Source organism: Macrobrachium nipponense, chromosome 27, assembly GCF_015104395.2.
Source record: "Macrobrachium nipponense isolate FS-2020 chromosome 27, ASM1510439v2, whole genome shotgun sequence".
NCBI classification, from domain to species: Eukaryota; Metazoa; Arthropoda; class Malacostraca; order Decapoda; family Palaemonidae; genus Macrobrachium; species Macrobrachium nipponense.
The window spans coordinates 25,538,169-25,565,084 of NC_087216.1; the positions used below are offsets into that span (position 1 = coordinate 25,538,169).

General features: G+C 41.2%; 2 protein-coding genes across 2 annotated transcripts in view; both read left to right on the forward strand.

Moving 5' to 3' along the window:
- LOC135200944 (probable insulin-like peptide 7) overlaps window positions 1–26,916 on the forward strand; it is a 64,144-nt gene that overhangs the window by 22,779 nt on the left and 14,449 nt on the right.
- LOC135200633 (solute carrier family 15 member 4-like) lies at window positions 1,081–20,405 on the forward strand. Its single transcript, XM_064229243.1, is given in 16 exon segments — window positions 1,081–1,412; window positions 9,992–10,111; window positions 12,190–12,311; window positions 12,764–12,822; window positions 12,824–12,859; window positions 13,742–13,881; window positions 14,034–14,155; window positions 14,563–14,725; window positions 15,244–15,406; window positions 15,860–16,010; window positions 16,342–16,422; window positions 16,470–16,481; window positions 16,997–17,123; window positions 17,645–17,726; window positions 17,891–18,018; window positions 18,408–20,405. Coding segments are annotated over 15 exon segments (1,899 nt in total). The 5' UTR covers window positions 1,081–1,412; window positions 9,992–10,068; the 3' UTR covers window positions 18,878–20,405.

Consider the following 26,916-nt stretch of genomic DNA (forward strand, 5'->3'; position numbering starts at 1 on the left):
CGCGGCTAGTCGCCGACAGTTACCATTTACATAATTCATTTGCAACGCTAATCTAACGTTCTTCGACAACCTGCCCAGATTAGCATAGTGTAATCCGCGCTTGTATTGGAATCTTGCATCAAAAGGCACACCAGCACTTTACTTAAGTGTCTATAAGTATTTAAGTATATATGGATGTGAAGCTTATTGTAGCGTTGCAGTTCTAAATTAATTTGATTAACTACATTTTCTTTTAACATTCTGTTTCCATAACAAAAATATCAACAACTTTTTGACAGACAAAAATGTTTATATATGTGTGTGCGTGTGGTGTTAATTTGCATATGTATGATAGAGAGAGGGAAGGAATGTGTTGTAACAGATCATATACTATTAATAGCAATAATAGAGACGATGACGATGAAATTAATTATTATTAAAAAGATGGAATAATGGATGGCTTGCAGGTGGGACATGCCATTCCTGAAATAACCTACGATTAATCAGTGAATCATGGCATTTATTTTTCATAATTTCTTATTCATCCCTCACACTAGGTTATCATTTACTGTTAAGAAATATTCACGACCACCCTCTCGCATAACATAACGTAAGTAAGGTGAAAATCGTGGAATTACGACGTGGGAATACATAGAATGACTCAACACAACAAATGAGAAACATTATAATATTACCCCTTCTAAAAGACAGTTCGATGCGATGAGTGTTCATTTGCAGATCTTATTTCTTCATCATTACAGACTATCACGTCTTATTAAAACAATATTAAAAACCACTATAATTCATAACATAACCGAATTAGGATAAAATTAATCAAATTATTACCCGAGAATGAGGAAAGGAAACACTGCATGATTATTCTTTCTAATGACAGCTCCTTACGATGAGTTCAGTTGGATAACTTATTTATTCCTTATCATAGATTATCATATATGATTATAAAGTATTCAAAAGCGTAATTGTGTATAAAATAACTGAATTTACGCTGAGATAATCGAATGCTTACTCGAGAATGGGCATATTAGAAAAGACACAAGGAGAAACACTACGGAAACTCCCTCCTATGGGCTGTAAACAAAACGTAAACAAAAGCGACCGAAGGGATAATAACACAATGACAGCTGAAGCCAAAGGACAATAATAACCCACTTCGAGACCCTCCGTGACAATTACTCATCTTCGTCATGAACTAAAAGGGAATTACGTCCTGAATGTGAGATTATTCATTGTGAAATAAGGTAGAAGGTATTCATCTCACACACGTGATCACGGGATCGTTCCGAGAGGAAGGGAGGAGAGAGAAAAAAAGAAATAAATTCGGGGGTGAGTCAGTCAGGCCCAGTCGGAAGCGGCAGCAGATCCCCGGGAAGAGAAAGAGATCGTTTATATATTTTTTAAGAATTTTACTTCCGGTGAGTCATGTTTTTGACATTTGTATTTGTGTGTGTGTTTTTGTGAAGGGTGTAGCTTAGTGCACCGTCAAATTTCAGCGTGTGTATGTTTGTTTATTGTTTAAGTATTTTGAAAAGGTGCAGCCTAGTGTACATCAATAATTTTGCGTGCGTGTGAAAGGGTGTAACCAAGTGTGGCATCAAAGAGTGTAGCTGTGTATCTTTGCGTTTCATAAGAGTGTAAGCTAGTGTGACATCAAAGTGTGTGTGTTTTTGTGTTTCTTAAGGATGTTGCCTAGTGTGGCGTCAAAGCGTGTTCTGCGTGTGTGTGTGTTTTTCTGTTTTGAAAGGGTGTAGCTTGGTGTGTCATTGCTTTAGGGGTGTGTTTTGTATGTTTTTGTGCTTGGTAAGGGTGTAGCCTAGTCTAGTGTAATGTCAAAGCTTCAGCCTATACTATAGGCTACGTAGCTATGCTAGGCTGGGTCACTTGCTGTTGGAGTATTGCTTGTTTGCTGGTAATAACTGTTCCTGAGGGGTGCTGTAAAGCTTTTGGGTTAGTCTCTGATGCTGTCAGGTATGGCTTGTCGTCCAGCGAGAGCTAAGTAGGTACAGGGCATTATTTATCAGGCTTATTGCATAAGCTAGTGAAGGATAGTGTAGGCTGGCAAGGTCTATCGAGCCTATGTAGCTTCTAGCCTAGAGTAGGCCGGTGGAAAATGTCATAGTGGAATGACAGCAAATAATGTTGTTTCTCAAGATTATTAAAAACTTAAAATTTCCCATCCTAACCTTCCCTTATCCTACCTAACCAAGGGTATTGTGCCCTGACATTGTAAGGTTGGGGTTCACCCATCCGTCCAAGAAACACTTAATATTTTTAACCATTTCTAAAGCAGTCTATAACCCCCACCCCCATTCCCCCAGCCTGCAGTCAACTAGGGATCATTATTGCTGAGTAGTAGATAACAGTAGTCTACAAAAAGCTTATCTTCCAAACTTAGGCATAGGGCATTCACCACTCATCTGTGGTCTGTTGAATAACAAATGATAAATTAGGTTGGCTATCTATGTTTCATATGCATAGCTGTTAGCCCAAGCTAGGCCAAGAGAAAATGTGGTAGCCTGTGAGTTGGTTAAAATGTTTTGTACTTTTAGCCCAAGTTGTGCTAATCATACATTTGTTCATGAAATTACCTGACGATATATATATAGCTGTATTTCTGACGTCCGACAGAATTTCAAAATTCGCGGCACACGTAGTTGGGGCGGTCAGGTGGTAGTACCCATTCCCGCCGTCTGGGCGGCGGATATCAGGAACCATTCCCATTTTTTCTATTCATATTTTTTTCTGTTGCCGTGCTGCAAACATCTGTTTACAGTACCTCCGTCTAGGATTTTTTCATATATCTCGCTTAATATTATCTGGATTGACTTTTGGTATCGACTTCTGGATTGTTGGATTGGCACGCGGAATAGTGGATTGGTTTTGGATTTTGGATTGACTTTTCTGGATTCAGTATGTCTGGATCAAGTTCGGGAAGTTTCAGAGTGTGTGTGAGGATGTGAATGTAAGGTGAGGCTTCTTAAACCTTCAGTTGATCCTCACACGGTTTGTATGGATTGCAGGGGGCAGGTTTGCGTGGTTGATGATAGGTGCAATGAATGTAAGGATTTGGATGATGATAAATGGAGGATGTATGAGACCTATCGGCGTAAATTAGAGCGCGATAGAGTCAGGAGGTCTTCCTCTAAGGGCAGCTCTACTAAAGGTAAGGATAGTAACATTTCTCCTCCTCTAACACCAGTTAGATTTTGCCAACCTAATCCTGTTTTGTTCCTTCGGCCCCAGTGCTGTGTCTGGAGAAGTAACACCCTTTCTCTGATTCTAGAAGTCTATTCGTGCTCTAGAATCTAAAGTTTTGGCCCTAGAAACCGGCCCAGTGAAAGTTTGTGTCAGTGCCCCTAGTGTTGTGGAGGGGGGCGTCGATCGGCCCCTTAATGCCTCTAGGCCTAGACCTCTATCGGACTCCCAGGACTCAGGGGAGTGGGTATGTCGAAAGCCGCAAGAGGGTTATGGGGGCTTCCCACCGATCTGGCGTCCCTTCGGCAGGCCTTGTTGCTAAATCCCAGGCTGCCAAGGAGCGCGCACGAGCGCGTATCCTGAAAGATGCTTTTCGTCCTCCGAAGCGTCCTCCCCGCGCAAGGGGTGGAGCGCTCGGAGAGACTCGCGTCCGTTGAAAAGGACTTTTCGCTTTGAGGACGCTTCACGTCCTATGTCTCCTCTTTCGTCAGAGGACGCTTATGACGCCTTTCCTCCGCAGAAGAGAGGAAGGCGTTCTACCGATGAGGACGTTAGTTTTCACGCACAGGCGTGTTCACCTGAGAGGCAGATAGCTGTACCTGCTAGAAGGAAGGAGGCGTCCCCATCGCCCCTCGCCTTCTCGCAGTCTCAGTTCTGCCCCTTCATTTGCTCCTTCGTCACATACGAAGGATATCCTTGTGTCCCTTCAGGACCAGATTACGTCGCTGATGGCTCAGAGGACTTGCCCAGCAGCAGTCGAGTCTAGGCGTAGGAAGGACTTTCGGAGTTCGGCTGCCCCATCAAGAGGACGAAGCTGGGCATCATTCTCTCTCAGCTCACTCGTCTCTCTCTCCGCCTCCGGATCGTCAACGTTCTCGCTCTCCTAGCAGATCTTTTACTCTCTCAGGAGAGGACGCTCGTCAAGACGCTCGGCGTTCGAAGCAGGACGCTTTGCGCTCTCGACAAGTAGCGGTTGAGGACGCTCGGCAGGACGCTCGGCGTTCTAGACAGGACGCTGAGAGCTCTTCAAGACTCTTTTAAGGACGCTCGCAGACGCTCGGCGTTCGAAGCAGGACGCATTCTGGGTCTTTAGACAGGACCGCTTTTGAAGGGTGAACCGCTCCCGCAGGACGCTCGCCGTGTGAAGCAGGACGCTTTCGAGCGAAGCAGGACGCTTTGGAGCCTGCAAAGCAGGACGCCCGCTCCTCTAAACAGGACGCTTTTGGCGCTGCTCTTCAGGAAGCTCGCTCTTCCTTTCGAAGGGGAGCTTCAGTTAAGACAGTTAACTTGGCTTCTAAGGATGCTTCTCTTTCGGAAGATGTCCGTGCGTCTAAAGAGCAACGTACGGCTGCTTCCGTACCTGTAGTGGATACTTCCAACCAACGGAAGTCTTTATTCAGGATGAGCCTAAGGGACGTACTCCCTCTCCTGATAGGCGTTCTCCAGTTCCTCTTAGGGAGGAAGGGAGCATAGTAGTCCTGGGAGTTCCGTAGAGGAAGAACAGCCGGTAGCTTCAGCTGTCTCGGACTACAAGGTTCTTGTTAGGCTGTTACGTTCAGCGTTCGGGACAAAGTATCCAAGTTCCGCCTACAGCCCCTATGGTCTCCTCCCTCAAAAACCTTTGCGTCGTCTAAGACAGTAAAGACCCCTGAATTCGTTGAAATGAAAACGTCTCTGTCGACAAGAGGGCGTTTAAGAAACTCCAAGACTTTATGTCCAGAAGGAAGGATCAGGGCAAGACCACTTTCGCCCATCCACCCTCTAGACTCGCAGGGAAAGGAAGGAGGAGTTGGTATGAGACCAAGGAGGATGTCGGGATAAAGGTCCCTTCGTCCGCGTTGGGTGACTTCTCCAGTTTAGTGGACGCCCAGAGGAGGTCTCTCTTAGCGTCGGCTAAGGTGACCTGGACTCCAGTTGAGACTGACCACCACTTGAAGGGTCTACTTCGTACCCTTAACGTATTTAATTTCCTAGACTGGTGTCTGGGAGTTTGGACCGTCAGTCTAGAAGTCCTTGAGTCCTCTCAGTCTGGGGAGCTGTCCAGCGTGTTGTCATGTATGGACAAGGCCGTCAGGGATGGTTCGGAGGAGCTAGTTTCGAATTTGTTTTGGAACTGCTTTCCTTAAGAAAAGAGCATTGCTGTGCAATTTTACGGCTAAGTCGGTATCCCCCCCCTCTCCCGCTCAGAAAGCGGATTTGCTCTTTGCGCCTCTTTCGACCATCTCTTCCCCAGGCTATGGTAAAGGATCTTGCACAGAGTTTACAAGAGAAGGCGACCCAGGACCTCTTGGTTCAATCTTCAAGACGTCCAGCGGTTCCTTCCACGTCAACTTTCAGCAAACCCCCGAAGAAAGTCAAGCCCTTTCGCGGCACTCGAGAGCAGCTCCTCGAGGGAGAGGTTTTCCAAGAGGAAGAGCTTCATTCAAACCGAAAACCAGCAAGTGAAGATCTCGTCCTTCAGACACCAGTCGGGGCCAGACTGGAATTCTTTGCGGAGTCTTGGAGGCAGAGAGGAAGCGGTACCCTTTGAACCCTCAAGATAGTAGATCGGGGGTACGAAGATCCCTTTTCTTCATCCTCCCCTTTCTTGACCTTCGGACTCCCAGAGACCTCTCTCCATCCTATCAGGGAGAGAAGAAAAGGGTTCTTTTCGATCTTAGACCAGATGGTCGAAAAAAAGAGCGGTGGAACAAGTCTGGACCTAGAGTCACCGGGGTTCTACAACAGGATTTTCCTTGTGCCAAAGCAGTCATCAGGTTGGCGCCCGGTCCTGGATGTGAGCAGGCTAAATCTTTTTGTAGAAAAGAAAAAGTTCAGTATGGAGACGCCTCAGTCGGTGCTGGGAGCATTGAGACCTGGCGACTGGATGGTGTCTCTAGACCTGCAGGACGCATACTTCCACGTCCCAGTCCACCCTCTGTCAAGGAAGTACCTGAGATTCGTCTTGGACAACAGGGTTTGGCAGTTCAGAGCCCTTTGTTGTCGGTCTCAGCACGGCCCCGGGGGGGCCCCAATGGTTTTCACAATGAGTTATTGGGAAGGAATGTAGCGAAGGGGTGGCTCCATTCGTCAGGAATCAGATATCCCTCTACCTCGACGATTGGCTGATCAGAGCGTCGTCGAGGCAGAAGTGTCTGAAGGACCTTCAGTTTACGCTAGCCCTAGCAAAGTCTCTGGGACTGTTGGTCAACACCGAAAAGTCGCATCTGACCCCGACACAGTCCATCGTGTATCTGGGGATTCAGATGGATTCAGTGGCTTTTCGGGCGTTTCCATCCCAGGAACGTCAGCGACTGGGGTTAGAGAAAGTCGCAGCCTTCCTAGAGAGGGAAGCTTGTTCGGTGAGGGAGTGGATGAGTCTGCTGGGCACCATTTTCCTCACTAGAAAGTTTGTCTCGCTGGGAAGACTGCACCTCAGGCCTCTTCAATTCTTCCTTGCGGAAGAATGGGCGTCGAAGGGGACCTGAATGCGATCCTAAGGATCTCCAACGATGTAAGAGTTCACTTAAGATGGTGGCTCGACCCTCAGAAGTTACGAGAGGGCCTCTCCTTAAATCTTCTGAGCCCCGACCTAGTGTTGTTCTCAGACGCTTCCACTTCCGGTTGGGGAGCAACACTAGGGGGGAAGAAGTGTCAGGCTCCTGGAGAGGGGAACAGTAGCCTGGCACATCAATGTAAAGGAACTGGCAGCGATATTCCTGTCGCTGCAGTTCTTCGAAGAGAAACTGTCAAGCAAGGTTGTTCAAGTCAACTCGGGACAGTACCACAGACCCTTGCGTATATAAAGAATCAGGGAGGGACTGTTCTCCAGATCCCTTTTTCTCCTGGCGAAGGAACTTCTACTATGGGCAGGACGCAAGGCCACATCAAGATCCTGACAAGATTCGTTGGACAGGGGTTCAGAATGTCAGGGCGGACCTTCTCAGCCGCCGGAATCAGCTTCTGACAACAGAATGGACCTTGCACAGGAAAGTCTGTCAAAAGTTATGGAAATTGTGGGGAGTCCTCTAGTAGACCTGTTCGCTACATCGAGGACGAAGAGAATTCCTCTGTATTGCTCCCCGGTTATGGACCAGGGGCGATTGCAGTGGACGCGTTGCTCTGGAACTGGACAGACCTGGATCTTTACGCCTTTCCCCCATTCAAGATCATGGGGGACGTAATGAGAAAGTTCGCAGCGTCAGAAGGGACAAGGTTGACTCTGATTGCCCCAATGTGGCCAGCAAGAGAGTGGTTCACAGAGGTCATGACGTTCCTTTGTGGACTTCCCAAGAACGTTGCCCTGGAGAGAGATCTACTCAGACAGCCTCACTTCAAAAGGTTTCACCAAACCTCTCCGCTCTGGCCCTGACTGCGTTCAGACTATCGAAAAGCTGGCCAGAGCGAGAGGCTTTTCAAAGGCAGCTGCGAGAGCAATCGCTAATGCTCGAGAGCCTCTTCAAGAGCTGTCTACCAGTCTAAGTGGTCTTCCTTCAGGGCATGGTCCATGGTGCAAGAAGGAAGGAATTTCCTCTTCCACGACCTCTGTGAATCAGATAGCGGATTTCTTTCTCCATCTAAGAAATGTACAAAAATTGGCAGTTCCTACAATCAAGGTTATAGGAGTATGTTGTCTGCGTTTTTCGCCACAGAGGAATGGACCTTTCCGACAATAAGGATCTGCACGATCTCTTAAGGTCGTTTGAAACTACCAAATTCCACAAGCAAGACCGCCCTCATGGAATTTAGATGTGGTATTGAAACATCTGATGCTTAGTCCCCTTTGAGCCTCTCCATGAGCTTCTCTAAGGGACTTAACGAGGAAAACGCTTTTCCTAACTTCTCTGGCGACGGCGAAAGAGAGTTAGTGAAATCCAAGCGTTCAGTAGCCTAGTGGGTTTCAAGGGAGACAGCGCTGTCTGCTCGTTGAACCCTTCTTTCTTGGCTAAGAACGAGAACCTGTCTAATCCCTTGGCCAAAGAGCTTCGATATCAAAGGAATATCCGAGTCTCGTGGGTCAAGAACCAGAGAGAGCCCTGTGCCCTGTCAGGGCTCTCAAGTTTTACTATGTGAATAGGACTAGAGAGATAAGGGGTCCCCTCAGGTAATCTCTGGTGCTCGGTGAAGAGACCGGATTTACCGTTGTCGAAGAATGCTGTTGCTTTCTTCTTGAGGGACGTCATTAAAGAGGCTCATTCATCTTGCCAGAAGACTGATATGAGCCTCTTTAAAGTGAAAAGCTCACGAGGTCAGAGCCGTAGCTACCTCTCTTGCCTTCCAAAGGAACATGTCTATCAGAGATATTCTTGATAGCACCTTCGGAGGAGCAATTCAGTATTCGCCTCACATTACCTCCGGGATGTGAGGACGATTTACGAGAAACTGTAGTTCTTTGGGACCTTACATTTCGGCACAGGACACAGTTTTCTGGGGGCTTGAAGGTAGCTCTCTCCCTATCCCTTAGCTTAGTTAGGTTAGTTTATTGTGTTGATGGTGAGATCTTCTGTGAAATCTCCCATTCCATAGTGTTAATATCAGGGTTTTTTTTTTTTTGCGTTAGTTGGTCAGGTGGTGGTCGGTTGCTGTGTTACTGCCATATGTTTGCCAGATGTCTTGTCGCATTGTGGTCACGCTCCCGTTGACAGAGCATCCAGAGAGCACCATCACTACAGGTCAACACCTGGCTGGCAACTCTGATAAAAGCATAAGCAGGCTTTTTGTTGGTGACAGTTAATTCACATAGTCTACTTTGCTATCAGGTAAGGAACCAATAATAATCTTTTCTTTTTTTATTTTAAATTTCCTAAAAAATCCTAGTCTGTCCTCTACCCGACCATCCGAAGGTGTGATTCAGCTATATATATATCTGTCAGGTAAGTTTCATGAACAAAATGTTATTGTTATAATACAATTAAGTTTGTTCATACTTACCTGGCAGATATATATACTTAGAGTGCCCACCCTCCTCCCCTCAGGAGATAAGGGCCATGAATAAATATGAATAGAAAATGGGAATGGTTCCTGATCCGCCGCCCAGCGGGAATGGGTACTACCACTGACGCCCCACTACGTGTGCCGCGAATTTTGAAATTCTGTCGGACGTCAGAAATACAGCTATATATATATCTGCCAGGTAAGTATGAACAAACTTAATTGTATTATAACAAAAATACATTTTATTTACTATTGAGGTCAGAATTAGGGCTGAATAGCATAGTACCAGTGGACGAGAATGCAACACACTCTTCCCTTAGAATGAATGCACAGGACGTTAGATCTTTCTCTAAGGTGTTTACTTTATTGCTCTTTGTTATTGTTGTAAAAGTAGAGATCAACCCCTAAAGAGTATTATGATAGCTAATTGATATAGTATCTGTAAACAGATGTTAGAATTTTACTGAGCTATTTCCATTACAAAACAAGTTCATACTAGGTAATGCACAATAAGTTATTGTAGTCATAAGAAAGATGTTACTGTATTTTGTCTTTATCATGTTGTTTGTGGATATAATTAAGAAATATGAGAGGTTTGATTTGCTTTACAAACAAACTTCTAATACAGTATCTTAGTTCACAATAGGTTTAGTGAGCCGTATAATTAAAATTGGATGATTACTGTTACAAACTAGAAAAGAACTCACATTTTCTGTTTTGCACATTGTTACATTCATTATTGCACTGCTTATTCATTTACATAATCAAGTAGTATGCTATTTCTTTGTGTTACTGTAGCCAGAGTTTGCTGCGGCAATAATTATATCACCCTAATTTCTTTAGTTCCTTTTGTTACCTATTATTGTAAATATCATATTTTCTACAGATACTGTAAAATAGTGTCTTAAAGGCACTTCACATTCCAGTTGGAAATATTTCTTCTTTGCTGTACATGTGTTTATCATGCCAAATGAAAGAACGCCATTGTTATCACGGCATCCATCAGGTATTTTCTTAATTTTAAGATGCCCCTTAATGTGCACCTAACAATGCCTGCATTTTGACGAAGCTGTTACCTAACCTTAGCCCCCTGCACAGGTATTTTGGAAATGTTAGGAAATTTGTGGTTACTGAAAATATAGGACTTAAATGTTGAACCAAATTGGGTTCTTCAAGCATGGTAGGAAATTATATTTTTTTGCACTTTTAAGGAGAGGCAATCTAATTTTTTGTGCATGCATCACTGTTTCATATTTTCTTAGTTTAAGCCTGCCATGCACAACATTCACAGTTTCTTAAAGAGTACTCTCGATGAATGAATATGTGTTAGGTTGGGGAAAGTTTACATAGAAATGTGTGTATGAGCAGTATACTTAATGCTTGTACTGTGGAAATTGATGGGTCTCATATTGCTTGTTTCTTTAAATATACTTTTCATGCTTCTGTTTACACTGATCCATGTAATCCTCCACTTGGAGAATGGTACATTTAATTCTTCCTTTTTGGTTAAGGGCTATAAGTTTTCTTCTGTTCATGCAGATACTTTTGAAAGTATTTTTCTCCAGTTTCCTATTAGGTCCTGGCAAATTTGTACCGGTAGCGATGATGAATGATATAATTTTATACATAGTATGTATTCTGTACCCATTATTGTACAGTTTTATGCAATACTTGTATATAAAGGGGAAGAAGACAAATTTATATAAGAGCACGTAGTTGTGACCATGTATGGATTAGTAGCAGGATGACAATAGTTTTTGTTGGTGCATATCCTTTCTAAGTTTTTCCTCTGAGTATTTTAGGTGTTTCATTAGCTTTTATTAAGTCAAACAACTATTGTAATATAATTGGATATTCTTAAGCATGCCATGTATTAGAATACGTATAAGGAAAATGGGGGTAAAGTAAGAAATTGTGAATATTGTAGTATGGGAACAATAGTAAAAGGATTATAATCTCACTCTCTTTCTCTATATTTAGATGGTGATGTGGTCAGACAGATATCTGATTTTGCCAGTGTGGCAATTGTCAGGATTGCTCCGCAAAATGATAATTTATCAGTGTTATTCTGTTATCTTTATAATTGTATTACTGAGGACAGAACACTCCATTGTATCTTGCATGTTGTATAGAAACTTTGCTTTGCTTTTAGTAAAATAAATTAGTAGCTTTGCTGAAAATTACAACTGTAGAAATATGATGCATGTTACTTCACATACTTATCATTATCAAGCACATTCAAACTGTATTAACCCTGCATCCCATTATGTTCTTATTAGTACATATATATTTATTCTTTGTGCATGTCTACCATGGATGTGAGTTAATGAATATGTATTAATTATAAATACAGTGTATCCATTTTGACTTCTGTTCCAGTGTCTGTGAGAAGTTTATTAAAATATTTTGTTGTCTTCTCTTAACAGATGCAGTTCTATCTTCCAGGTTTAATTTTATTGAACAGTATTGTATATTATGTATTCTTTGTTTAATTTTAAAGTTATAAACTAATGCGTCCATGTAAAATATGGTTGTCTGAATACCTGTCAGTTGTGATAGAAATGTTACAGTACACTCTCTTTCTTCTGTGTATAATTATCAATAGCCTGGTTATATTCATCTAAGTCGACAATTTTTCAACCAAAATTGGTGTGTTTAGGACCTTCTCTTGATATCATAGTTTCATTGAAATACCACTCGGTCTGTTTCTTTCAAAAGGTTGTTTTGTAAGCATAGTTAATGTACGGGATTTGATTGCAAAAGACGTTTTTCATGGGGTGTTTCCTTGTTCTGATGTTTTATAAATAGTGTACAATGGTTGTCAAACTTTATGACTTTTTATGAACTTTCATTTCTGTTTAAGAATTTTGAATAGGTCAAAGGTTAATATTTTTTGTATTTTTATATATTTTCACATTTTTTTTCTATTTCCTTTAAATGTTCAATTCATTATCTTTATTCTGTTTTTGTCAGCCTGATTTGTTTCTTGTTTTATGGGAGTATTGTGGTTTTATAGCTTTTTGTAAAGCGTCTCATTCTAGGTTTAGTCTTTATTGTCTCACTGACACCTTCTTTTCTTTGCAGCGATGGATGCCGGGGAAGCGCGAAAGCAAGTCATCGCGACGATTGTCATATTGATTGTTCTTACTCTAGAAAGGCTTGCGTATTATGCCCTAGCGACAAACTTCTTTTTGTTTTTGAATAAAGTAAGTATTGTCCTTTTATCTTATGAATTATGTATGTCAACATTATCGCTAGTCTGCACAGGGGGGCTAATGCCATCAGTGCACCTCACACAGTGCACTGTAGGTATCACTATGGTTGTTTGCAGTAACCCTTTGGCCCCTAGCTGCAACCCTTTTCATTCCTTTTACTATACTGTACCTTCATTCATGTTCTCTTCCTTCATCTTACTTTCCACCCTCTTCTAACAGTTGTATTAATATTCTCCACACTTGAATGGACCTTGATAGGTCCCAGCACTTTGGACCTTTTTGCCCTAATAAAAATTTGCTAGTTCAATTCCAGTTATCACTAGTTTCGTGATTAATACTGTAACTTTACACCATATCTCTACAATTGGATATAATAATAGATAGTACATAAAAAGTCATAGGTAGTGCAGAATTTGGACTATATAAATTGCCTTTGTTTTCAGGGCCCATGGATGGACCGCTCGCTTGGGATTGCCTTAGATGCTATGAACGCTGTATTCGTATGGCTGCGTTTCGTACATGTCTGCCTTGCTTGGAGGGTAATTGATACGAATGTCTGTTGATTTTAATGTAGAGCTTTTGTCAGTGGTAGTCATTTGCTAAAGGATTGATAGATCACAACGTTATGGGTAAGGAGACAATAGTATGTAATAAAAACTTAAATTATGACTGGGTCTTGTTTGAAGTGATGAGACATCGCTTAGTTTTGTTAGCCCTGTGGAAGAAAGTAAAGCAAACAAATTCATTTGGTTGCTCTCAGGAGCATTATCAGGTGGCCATTTCTCAATGTTGTAATACTTTCCATTCATTCCATCTAGTTCCCTGGTGCCTTTGGGAGTTTTAGATACTGGATTTTATGATAGAAAAGTGTAAGTCTGTATATTTCTTTTTCTGCTAAAGCTAAATACCTTTAGCATCTAATGGAGTGTGCGCTACACTAAGCAGTAAAGCTCACAACTGTAAATATTACTGCAGTGTTAAATCAAAGTTACAGTATAATTTCCCAAGATGTATGATATTCAGTTAAAGGAGAACAGTAAATCAGTGAAAGCTTCCCTATTCCTCAACAATGGCAAGCTGCTACACTTACTCATTTACACTCAACTATACGTTTATAGCTCCAAGGTCTTTTAATCACAGGTACTGCTATTTCTTCATGAATATTACTACAGTACTTAGTTTAACCAGACAACTTAGGTAGTCTTGACTTCTTCCAAGATCATGGTCTGCTGAATTCCCTGGTGAGGTCACTTTATTGAATTGTTCCATGTGATAGCCTTGATTTTGGCTTTAGTAATTGTCAGAAATTGAATAAGGAGAAAAATACCAGGATAATGTATATAGTACAACTTGATGCAATGGAAGGTACATTGACATGATGTTTTCTGGTAGTCTTGGTAACATAATTCTCGAATTTTCAGATACATATCTGATGCATGGCTTGGGCGCTTCAAGACAATGGTATGTGGGTTTTTACTCTACATCAGTGGCTATATCTTACTAACTCTCATGGCTGTGGACCGGCTTCCTCGTATAATATGCGGAGAGAGAACTTTTCTGAGTACGTTGTTATGTGTGTTGCATTCTGGTCATCTAATGTTTTTGGTGACTTTCTTGTGAATACAACTATTTTCTTTATTATTTATTGTGCTTTAATAAAAATAACTAGTTTCTTGAACATCTGTAAGTTAAGATAAACTTCTATCTCCACAGGTGAATCTCACAACTCAACGCCAAATGCACCTTGCAAAACTGCGGTGTATATATCTGTAACGATAGTTGGCTTAGGAGTTGGCATCGTTAAAAGCAACATTGCTCCTTTTGGGGCTGAGCAGGTAAGGAATACTAGTGGGGAATCTTGACTTTTAGCCTGAATGATTAAATTATTAATTGGGAAAGTTTCTTTAGATTTTTGATAAAAAATCTTTTCACATTATGCCTAAAAAGGATAGCTGTATAGTACTGTTCTGTAGAGTACATGTACTGTATATTGTTTCTCAAACTTTTTCTTTTCACCACATGGCCTTCTGTGTGGCTCACTCCTAATAGACCACAGAGTTAGGTACAAATGTTGAGGACATTGGATCAGCTAATATTGATTGTGACTGAGTTACAGTAGTGATGAATTCAGCTTTGAATGAATGTTCAATAAGGACTAGTTGATGCTTGTAATTTTGTTCCATTTATGGATTTGACTTGATATTTCACATCATAAGATAATCTATGTTGTTGACTTTTGCAGCTCAAAACTGCTGATCCCCAAAAGACCCGCTCGTTCTTCTCGTGGTTCTACTGGTGCATAAACCTTGGGAGTCTTGTGGGTGTTGGCATCATTACTTACATTGAACAAGACAGTCCCGGAGTCTGTGTAAACGGCTTCTTCTGCGGTTATCTTATTGCGTCAGGTAAGATTCTGTGTATAGAAGAAGGAGAAAATTTATTGGGTTTCTCTTAGCTATTGCTAGGATGAATTACATTTGCAGTTTATCTGGGAGCTAGGATATGTTGTTTGATGCTTTCGTCTCCAGGCTGATGTTGGTAAAAAGGTTCAGAATTCAGTAGCTCCAAAAGTTATTGAAGCATATGTGTATGTACAGCTGGTTTGTTCACAGTTTTTTCTAATTCTGCTGAAAATTAGTTAGAACAGGGGCCTTCAAGTTCAAAGTTAAATGTGATGTGGAATTAGTTGATCATTGTCAATTTGTTTTGGTCTTGACAAAGACTGAATTATTTTTATGTGCCACACTTACAGGCTAACAGATTATGTAGGGTGTATGCTTTGGCATTAAAGCTACAAGAGCAATAATCTGTAAAGGAAAAAAATGGGCTTATGATGAAATATATGTAAGATCCCAGAAAAACTTCCTATAACATGGGTTATAATTCATAACACAAGATTAAGTGTACTATTTGTTTTCCACAGTCTGTCTAGTGCTAGCAATGATACTTTTCATTGCTGTAATGCCCTGCTATCATATAGTACCGCCTGAAGGAAGTGTCATTGGAAACATTTTGAAGATCATATGGGAGGCCTTGGGTGCTCAAGTCAGACACTGGCGACATGGACGCAGGAATGTGAATGCTAAGTATGTGGGTTTATCACTGTTTATTAGCACTTTATCTAGCACTTTATCTAGCAATTTATTTATTAGCTGCAATTTATTTTGTATGTGGGAATATGGAAGCTGATGCATGCTAAATTCGTAGATTTTGTCCTGATTTTAATTTGATAACTGATGTATAATTAATGTCCATGTACAGAATATTTACGATGCTAAGAATTTTGTTGTTGAGTAATTTTTTCAAGTTTCTTTGTTGGATTTTTGTCCACAGAAGTATGGAAACCGACATCTGTGAAATTGTCACAATTGTAAAAGCATCGTTGATGTATATTCATGTGTCTTCCAACAGGATAATATTTAGGTGATTGGAACAGTATTGTCAAGTATATTTGTTGTAATTTGTTTTTCAGTTTTTTCAACAGTCGTGTACACGATATTGAGTATTATAGTACTTGGTTTTTTTAATTTTTTCAACAGTCCCCTACACATAGAACCAAGATTTCTGGATAGAGCTAAGATCAGGTTTGGTGGATCTTTCCATGAATTGGCCGTGGATGATGTGAGGAGCCTGGGAAAGTTACTAACAGTGTTCACTGCTCTGTTGCCCTATTGGCTTGTATATTTTCAGGTAAGGTGCAGTTGGTATGATAGTTATTTAGGTTTACTTGTGGTACATTGATTAATTAGTTTGTTTTGGGTTTCTGTGATATCTGGAATGCTGTGCCTTTTTGATACATACAATGGTATATCTGTAAAACATTTTTTTGTGCCTTTTTTGTCAATTTTTCCATAGTGATATTTAAATTCACTTGTGGTACGTGGATGAAATAAATCCTGTATATTCCTTTGATATTTGGGAAAGCATTGAAGCCTTTTTGAATCACAGAATAGTATTCCTGTAAAATGAAAATTTGTTTGAGCTTGTTTTGCAAATTTTTTTGTTTACTTCCTTGTTCCAGATGGAAACCAGTTTTCAAGCACAGGGGTTACACATGCGATTTGACCTCTTTGGTACCAATGAAACATGTAACATTGCAAGATGATTATTCATCGGATACCCCTTTGGATGATGATAATGTTTGGTTTATTGAAGTTTAGTGTAAGTAATTACATTATGTGTCAGTGAATTGGTTTGGTAAATTTGCGTGAGAAACTCTGTCATTGGTTTATATACTATGTTTTTTGTTCTTACAAAACTGTATGAATACTGAGGGAAAAGATTTGCAGTCACTATTGCATGACTTTTGTGAAGAATTCCTAAAATCTGATATATTTTTTATGGGATAAAGATCAACTCTGTATCATTGCCTTCGAATATTTTCTTGTCTGTTATTGACTTTGTATGTGACCAAGCACTTATGCCGTCTAATGGTATTAAATCAGAAAAATTGTAATTAATGCCGTAAGTGTGACAAGATGATGCAAGATATGCCAGTATTAAGTTGCTTACTAATAGGGTTTTTGAGAAATACAGATTTTATAATCTTAAACTAACCTTAGAATTACCATAAACTTATCTTCCTCCTTTATCTATTTTGTACTTTATTTCTTGTTGTATATTCAGTTAGATTGAATTTTCTTTAATAGGGAATTAAAGTTATGTTCTCCTTGTAGGTACCAGCTGCTTGGCTGACTTTATTCAATCAGCTATTCTTAATTGGAGCTATCCCAGTAGTAAGCAGCTTCTTGTATCCTCGGCTGGATAGAGCTGGTATACGTGTTTCTGTCTTATTCAGAATAGGTAAGTTGGGGTAAATGGGTGTGTGAATAGCAGGAAAAGTAGATTAAAGCTGTGTTTGCTGTAATATCATGTCCATTTTTGGAAAAGTTGTTGATATTCTGGAAGATGAAAATTGATAAATATTAAGTTTTTCAGACTGAAGGTTAATCTAGACCAACAATATGCTTACGTAATTTACTTTATTGTGCCAAAAGTTTGATAATCTAGAGTGAATGTTGAAGACTTCTTACAAAATATCATATCCAAATTATTTGTTCAGTTTTCCCATGTTGTATGTGTATATTGTTTTTAGTTTTTGAAGACAACAATATCTTCCCCCTTTCCTGTTTGTGAATTTATTTTCCCTTTCAAATTTTAATCCATTAAAGTCAACAACCTTGTGATGCATATGAAACACATGACTAGATTGTAATAATTTCAACATACTATAGCATTAGAATATTTGTCTTATATAAGGAGGTTTAACTGAAACATGTATTTTTCTTATTTTCGTACAAAATGTTTTGCAATTTCTGTTTCAGGTATTGGAATGCTTTTCAGCATTCTGGCTGTGATGACCGCAGGTGGCCTTGAGTCCTATAGAATATACTTATGGAAACATGAGTAAGATACACCTACTTACATTATTAGACAGTTGCATATTTCAGCTTAGTGGCTAAATTAAAACCAATTCGTTGTGATTAGAATAAGGTGATAACATGTAAATGAAGTAATAATTTAGAATAACTAAACCAAAGTGATTTGATTGCACTTATTATCTATTTCAGCAATTCTTCTCACATTGAGCAGATCATTGGAAATGTCACCTACCATGCAGTCAATATATCCATTTTTTGGCAAATTCCCCAATATATATTAGTTGGGGCTGCAGAGCTTTTTGCTAGCATTGCAGGTAAATGAAATTGAAGTTTTTTTCTCATTATTCATATATATATATATCTTATATATATATATATATATATATATATATATATATATATATATATATATATATATATATATACATACATATATAAACTATTTCTTTTGTGGCACTGAAAATGTCTGTTTATTGCTTTTGTGACTGCCTGTGAATGTGGTTGTTCGCTTTATGTAAGTTGTTTCATCAGGTTATGTACTCATTGAATCAGACTATTTATTACCAACCACATTTGTTGATTTTATTGCTTAGACCATGAAAAATCATTTTTTAAAGGTTGTGGGTATCATGTGGTAAAGTTCCTTGAGATGATATCACCTGAAGGTAATGGATAATTAATTATCATGTCATTCTTCTTTACAGGGTTGGAATTGCTTACTCAGCAGCACCTCGAAATTTCCAAGGAATGATCATGGGCATCTTTTACACGATGGAGGGCGTGGGCTCTCTCTTGGGCACAGCACTCCTTCATTTGGTCGCTCCTTTCTGGCTGAACAACATGACAGATTACGGAAACATCAACGACAATCATTTGGATTTCTACCTTTACTTCCTGGGCGTGTTACAGATCACCACCTTCGTGATTTACTGTGGAGCTCTGTACATGCAGAAGTTCTCCCTGCGGCCAATTGTGATGCCGCCTCCCAGAAGGGGCAGGAGCGTGAGGAACCGCAGCATGTCCTGTGGGAGAGAGATTGATACCCACAGTTTGATAGAGGAGGAAGATGAGGACGAGATTGATGATGATGATGACGATGAAGATAACGAGGAGGTGGAGGGTGAGGTGTCGGTTAACAGTGCTTTAAAAAGGAATGATACTCAGCAGTTATTGTGAGAAGTTGTGATACTGTAAACTAAGGAATTTATACTTTTTTTATTAGTGATTATAAATAGTATACAATATATATATATATTTTGTATATAGTGTCTAGTGTAGAGATCTAAGAAAAATGAAGTGATGCTTCTGTAATTTGAAATTACTCATAATATTGTTGCGTAATACCTAACAGAAGTGGAATTATTAATCGTATTAGGTGGAAGGCTTCTGCAACATAAGTGCCATTCTGTCATATTTGCATTTGTGTCCTCCATAGAATTATTTTTTAATTTTAAACTTTCTAACAGTTATTGTCTTTGTTATTGTGAAGGAGATATTTGGAAATTTGATCTTTTAGGGTACAGTATCAGGCTGTGTATTTGCTTGAGTGTCATTAAATTGGAGTTAGTTTTCATGTTACTTGAATACTAATGGTGGCTTATTAAAAACATGAAATGTTTAGTTTTTTGGCAATTCAAGCAGAAGACATAGTACGTAGATTGTCTAGAACGTGAGAGTAAAAATGTCTGCAGTGGTGTTTGTTTTCATAGTTAATTATGGCCAGTATATATTGTACATGAATTCATTGAGAAGTATGATTGTAATATGTATGTGCATAAATTTTGTGAGACTACAATTTAAAGTACTTACTGTTTACTGGGGTGAGATTGTATTCCTTTTCAAAAATGTATTGTGTCGCAACCTAGAGGTCAGGCTGAATTAGCATAGAATGATTGGTTGGTAAATGGAAGCCTCAAGTTAATTCCAGTGATGAGTAGAAAAACTTTCTGAGATTAAGTTGAAATTACAATTTTATGAAACACTACAGTAATGCAAAAGTCATATTCTAAATTTATTTAGTCAGTTGAATGAATCTGTATACTGTAATCCACACCTTTTGAAACTTACAATTGGCAGCAGAGATAAATATGTGAGTATTATCAGTCAGAAGTGCTTAATTTGGTTGTCATTGTCACATAAAGTCATTCCATATTTATGTAAACAGAAGATAGTTTTTATAATATGAAAAAGAATTTTCCATCACAAAATGGGACTTGGAATGATAATAAGGACAAAAACCTGAATATGACTGAATGGTATGAAGTGTTGTGTAGTCTCTTTTTTAGAATCTCAAATTGCTGTCTAGCTCAGACCACAATTCACGTTCAGAATTTTTTTGTAATTTATTTACTCACTGATATTTGTTTTTATAGAAACAGACTTTTCTTAGTTGTCCATATTTCAAATAGTACCAGATACTATTGCCAACAGTAGCATCAAGAATTTGTTTTAAACTGATTTTCACTTACAGTAGAAGCAGCATCATTTTTGTTCCAATATTTATAGATGGGCAATTTCCAAATGTCTTAGTGCATCATGGTGAATAAACTGACAAATCCCACTCACATAAAAGACTTGTAGTTGCATTAGGATGAAGCTATTTTAGACAGAAACCATATATATACGAGAGAAGCCATTTCAAACAGGAACATGTTTTTATCTCAGCATTATACTTATTCTGTTTATTAAAAACTTTCCAAGTGTATTGTTGGTTTGCTTTGTGAGCTCATAACCTTAGGTATTTGAATTTAAATAAGCAGTTGTTTAAGCTATGTTAGTAGGATAACTGTGAATATTGCTTTGCTCTTATGAAGAACCTCATGCTACATTGGGTGTCCCATCATTTATTTTATCCTTTTACCTTGTAAAGCTTTACTCAAGTACACATTTTGGTCTACTGTTTATCCTGCTATCTACTAAACCAAGCTACGAAATGTGTTCAGATTAAAACTTAATGAGCGTATTAAGAATAGACTACCTTAGATTATACATTGACGTAGTTTACTTTATAGTTGTTGAGTATTTTTGTAGGATTTGTTTTTCTGATGTTTGTCTTTACTTTTTATAGTTGGATAAGGAACCGAAATTCCACCTTGGAAGTTTTGTATCAATTGAGTAATGGTCAGGCTCTGCAAAAGAGGCAATTTTATTGTAGTGGTCTTTACCGAACAATTATACAGCCGTGATTTCCACGAGCGGCAGGATAATAAATTCAAATTTAGCGCGTAGGCGTCGCCAACACTGGTGGTGATGACGTCATCTCCCTCCACTCGCGGGGAGAACCAGATACAACTGCCCAGGTGAATGCAATTCTTTTCCTGCCGGCGTCCGGTGAACATCGGTGGCGTGCGGTTGGATGACTTTGCTTCGCTTTTTTCTTGTGGATTTGATCTTCGGAATTGGTGAAGTACTCTTTTTTGGCGTTGTTGTTATTTTGCTTTTTATTTAGGCGTTGCCATGTCGGATTCTAGTCCGTCGGGAGTTAGGTTTTGCATCTCAGGATGTAAAACTAGATTATCCAAGTTAGAGTATAATTCTCACACTAAATGTGTTAAGTGTAGGGGACAGGTTTGTTCAGCAGATCGAACATGTAACGAGTGTAGTGATTGGACTGATTCTCAATGGAAGTTTTTTTAGTTCATACTCGGAGAAATTAGCTAAAGACAGAATTAGAAAAGCAGCGCTTAGGGAAAGTAGTCTTAGCTCTGCTTCGTCTTGCGATGCATCTGTTCCTTCTGTTTCTCTCAAATTGTTATGTCTCCTTTAACTACACCTCCTAATCCTCCTACTAATCCCACTTCTCCGGCTTCCCGTGTAGTTTCTTCCGACACCATTGCCAGTCTGGAATCGAGGTTAGATCAGAAATTTCGGTACTAGCGAATACGGTTTTGCAACTTGGTAATTCAGTTAAGACGTTTTTGGAGAAAGCGGCTTCAGGTAAGAGTGTAGTTGAGGTGCGTCTGTCTGTCCTGACACGTCTCCTAGACAAAGGTCACTGTCCAGCTCCCCCGCCCCGGGGAGAAGACATACCGAAAGTCCAAGGGAGTCGATCGGGATTGCCCACAGACAGGCGCTCTCTTGTTGAGCCTGTTGCGCCTCAACAGGGCTCGGTTAAGCGTTGGAAAGGTGTTGCGGTCAGACGCCTTTCGAATGATTCAAGCGATTCGTCTCCGGTCGCGCGGCGCTCTTGGCGAGAATTCGCCCGTTTCGCGTCCCTTAAAGAGGCGTTCAGGCGCCGTTTCTTCGCCTCCTCCAGTCAAGCTGGTATAAGGAGGCTGAGAGTAGGGTTGCGCCCCGGCCGCCGTTTAGCGGCTCATTCGTCGCCTCAATCTGTGCCTTTTTCGGCTCCATCTACTAGTAGAGATTGTGGTTTTAGCGCTGTAGCTAGCAGTTCTAAGGGTGTTTCTTTAGGCGCTTTCTCGTCTGTTACGCCTGATGCGCCTCGAATTTCGGCGGCTCCGAGCGAGGCGCAAGTAGTTTTTCCGCCGCCTGCTGAACATTTAGGCTCTTCCAAGCCTACGTTAACTGTTTTTGATTCGTCTCTGGCGCCTTTGCGCAAGCAGTTAGAGATGGTCAACCAACTGGATGAATGAGTCCAAGGGTGGTTCGAAACCTTCAGATCCGGTTGTAGTTCCGTCTACTTCTTCGGCGGTATCGGAGAATGAAGAAGAAGTAGAGGAGGAGGATTCACATCACCTCTCGTGTTATTCACGTCTCCTTAGATTTCTTCTGGTATCTTATCCAGATTATTTTGAGAAAGCGGCTCCGCGCTCCCCAACTTCGACTTTTTTGATGAGGAGGAAAACTTCAGACCCCCTCCTCCCAAAACTTGTTCTATCTAAAGCGGTTAGACATTCGTTGAAAGAGACGGAGAAATGGATGTCTATGAAAAGAGACTTAGGGAAGGCTCTTTTGCTTACCCTCCCTCTAAGTTGCTTCGTAAGAGGTATAGGTTTATGTAACTGGGGAAGCTCCTTCTCTGGGAGTTTCTGCCTCCTCCCAGGGAGACTTCTCCAGTTTAATCGACTCCTCTAGAAGATCTGCTTTCGCCGCAGCAAAAGTTTTCTTTACAGCGCCTGAGTTGGACCACGTTGTAAAGAATCAATTTAAACTTTTAAAGGAAGTCTTTAGCTTCCTTGATTGGACTATTGGCGCTTTAGCGGCCAAGATCGAAGACTGTCCTTCTCTGTCAGGAGTTAGCGCGGAGGATTGGATTGGTGTTCTGTCCTGTGCCGGACAAAATCCATTAGGGATGGATGTGATGAGTTAGCTTCGCTCATCGCCTTTGGTTACCCTTAAAAAAGAAAAGGCAACTTTGGTGCTCCTTTGCTTCTAAAAGGGTTACTTTCCAACAGAAGTCTCGCTCTCTTGTTTGCTCCTTTTGTGAAAGATAACCTCTTTCCAGACGATGTAGTGTTGTCATTTCGTCTGCGCTAGATAAGAAATCTACTTCGGAGGTTTACTGGCACAGTCTACTAAGAGACCTAAAAGCTCCCTTTGGAGACTGTTCCTTCGGTTTCTCCTCTGGCCCAAGCGCCTTTTCGAGGGAGAGAAAACCCAAGCGCTTCTTTCGCCGAAGTTGAATTTGCGACCTCAGTCTAAGGCCTTGGCCAAGGTTAACAAACCTTCCAAATGAAAAGCTCGGTTCTTCATGCACCAGTGGGAGTCAGGCTGGCTCTGTTTTGGGAGGAATGGGAAACAGAGGAGCAGAAGCCTGGGTAGTGCAAGTACTCAAGTTCGGCTATCGTATTCCTCTCGTTTCACCTCCCTCGCTCTCACCTGTGCCAATTCCATTCCAGGCATACTCTCCGGGCTCAGACAAATTTCTGGCGCTAGCCGCAGAAGTGGAAGCGCTTGTTCTCAAAGAAGCGATAGAACAGATAGAAGGGGATTTTCCTCCAGGCTTTTACAATTGCCTTTTTGTAGTTCCCAAGTCATCAGGGGGCTGGAGGCCGGTTTTTGGATGTGAGCGCCCTGAACTTGCATATCCAGAAAACAAAATTTCATATGGAGACCACTCGGTCGGTTCTGAGTCCATCAGACAGGGGGATTGGATGGTCTCTCTGGACATGCAAGACGCTTATTTTCACATTCCGATACATCGCGAATCTCGGAAGTACCTGAGGTTCATGTTCGAAGGCAAGGTGTTTCAGTTTCGGGCGCTTTGCTTCGGACTAGCGACCGCTCCTCAAGTTTTCACCAGGGTTCTATCCCCGATAGGAAGCTGGCTGCACATATTAGGAGTAAGAATCTCCCTTCTATCTGACGATTGGCTTTCTCCCGGTCGGAATCAGAGTCGGTGCATGAAGGACCTTGGAACAACTCTGGATCTTGCCAGAAGTTAGGAATTCTGGTCAACAAACAGTCCCAGTTGGTTCCATCTCAGAGCATCCTTTATTTGGGGATGATTTCTGAATGCTCAAGTTTTTCGGGCTTTTCTGTCCCCGAAGAGGGTTCAGGCTGTCTGGAGACAGTCAGGAGTTCTTGGACAAAAAGGTAAGTTCTGCCAATCAGTGGATGAGGCTCCTGGGCAAATTGACGTCAGTGGAGAAATTTGTGACGTTGGGAAGACTGCACATGAGACCTCTGCAGTTTTTACCTGAGAGCCTCTTGGTGTAGGAAGACACAACCAGGACTCGATTACCTTTCCTGTCACAGATCAAATAAAAGAGGACCTAAGGTGGTGGCTCTCTCGAGCAAGGTTGGAAGAAGGGTTAGATTACGACCCATCCTCCCGAACCTACAGTTCTTTCCGACGCATCGGTACACAGGTTGGGGGAGACCCTGCTGGGAAATCAACGGACTTCAGGAGCTTGGTCGGAGAAGGAGAAGAAGTTCCACATAAATGTAAAGGAACTTTTAGCAATTTTTCCTGGGGCTCAGACAGTTTCGGAGCTTAGTAGAAGGTCGGGTAGTGGCAGTGCATTCCGACAACTCCACGGCTCTCTCGTACGTGCGGAAACAGGGGGGGGGGACTCAGTCTTTCTCTCTATACGAAGTAGCCAAGGATCTCCTCTTGTGGTCAAACGAAGCGAAGGTTCAGCTAGTCCCGAGATTTGTTCCGGGAAAGATGAACGTCCTGGCGGACGAGTTAAGTCGTCAACAGCAAGTGTTACCTCTGGAGTGGACTTTGACAACAAGAGATTTGTCAGAAACCTTTGGCTTTCCTTGGGGACAACGTCAATAGACCTGTTCGCGACATCAAGGAACAACCGTCTTCCTCTCTTTTGTTCTTCAGTCCCAGATCCTCTAGCTTGGTCGGTGGACGCAATGCTGTTGGATTGGTCGGGTCTGGAAGCTATGCATTCCCTCCATTCGGTTTAATAAGAGAGGTGCTGAACAAGTTCATGTCGCACAGCAATGTAACACTAACGTTAATCGCTCCCTTTTGGCCCAGGAAAGAGTGGTTCCCGGACCTTCTCCAGTTGTTAGTAGACTTCCCAGACTTCTTCCTCCAGAGAAGTGGCTTCTCAAACAACCTCACTTCAAGAGGTTCCACCAAAACTTTGTCCGCTCTAGCTCTGACAGGGTTCAGACTGTCCGGAATCTTGTCAGAGCGAAAGGGTTTTCAAGAAGAGCTGCAGAAGCTATCGCTCGTTGTAGGAGAGAGTCTTCTAACAAACTCTATCAAGGGAAGTGGAGAATCTTCAGAGAGTGGTGTAGAAGCTAAAGTCTCTACTTCGCGACCTCTTAACAGAAATAGCAGATTTTCTTCTATTTCTTAGGAACTCTAAGAAACTGGCTCCTTCGACGATCAGAGGATATAGAGCCATGCTCTCTTCGGTTTTTCGACATCGAGGTTTGGATATTTCCTCCAATTCAGATCTGTCGGACCTCATTAGGTCTTTCGAAACCACTAAGCTCCCGCAGGATACAGTGGCTTGGAACTTAGATGTGGTGCTTAAGTTCCTCATGGGGCCACCGTTTGAGCCTTTGAAGTCGGCTTCACTCAGGAACTTGACTAAGAAGGCACTTTTTCTTATTGCACTAGCTTCTGCTAAGCGTGTCAGCGAATTGCACGCTATAGACAAAAGAGTCGGTTTCTCTCAAGGCAATGCTGTATTTTTGGTATCTTTGACCTTTCTAGCCAAAAATGAGAATCCTTCTAATCCTTGGCCGAGGAGTTTTGTGGTAAGGAACTTATCTGATTTGGTTGGACATGAGGAGGAAGAAAGGCTCTTATGTCCAGTCAGGGCTATTAAGCAGTATCTGTTTGCCACTAAGGGTATTAGAGGACAATCTTCTAAGCTCTGGACCTCGGTTCAAAATCCCTCTCGTCCTCTTTCTAAGAATGCTATATCGTTCTTTATTGGAGAGCTTATCAGGGAAGCTCACTCGCAGTCCGAGAACGACAATCTTTCCGTTCTGAGAGTTAAAGCTCACGAGGTTAGAGCAGTGGCAACTTCTTTAGCATTCAGAAAGAATTTATCTTTAGCTTCGATTCTTCAGAGCACGTTCTGGAGATCGAATTCGGTTTTTGCGAGTCATTATCTCAAAGAGATAGAAACGGTTTTCGAGAATTGTAAACGTTAGGTCCGGTGGCGGTTTCTGGCATGGTGTTGGGAGAAACGGGACAGGGGTCGTCACCTCTATGCTAACTTTTCACCTTGAATAGGTTGTCGAGTTCAAGGGAAGCTGGGGGTACTGAGTACCTGGGATACTCACCAGTCTGTTAGGTCAGATTTACAATGGTTGGGTAATATATGTTTTTTAAATCTGGTGTTGGTGACAAATGTTTTGTATGATTGAATTTCTGGTCTTAGCCCAGGGCAAGGCAATCTTTGTTGTTACTATCTCCGTCAGTCAGCCTTGACTCGCTTGAACTACGGAAGGATTCCACTCCTGTAGAGGGCTAACTTTGGTCAAATTCCAATTCCTCTACAATAGTAAGAAGAGCACCGACCAGAGGCAGTAATAGTCTGCTGTAGCTCTCTTACAAGGTAAGGTACAACAGACACCTTGAGTGTTTACTGGTATTGTAATAAATGTAACCATTTAGAAATACTAGGTGGTCCACTGAATCCCACCTTCCATAAATGTGTAATCAGCTGTATAATTGTTCGGTAAGACACTACAATAAAAATGAAATGCATTATTAAAATGAAGTTTTATTGTTTACTTACTGAACAATTATGATTATACCCACCCTCCTCCCCTTAGGTGGACGGACGGGCGGGAGAAAGAATTGGATTCACCCATGGGCCAAGTGTATTGTT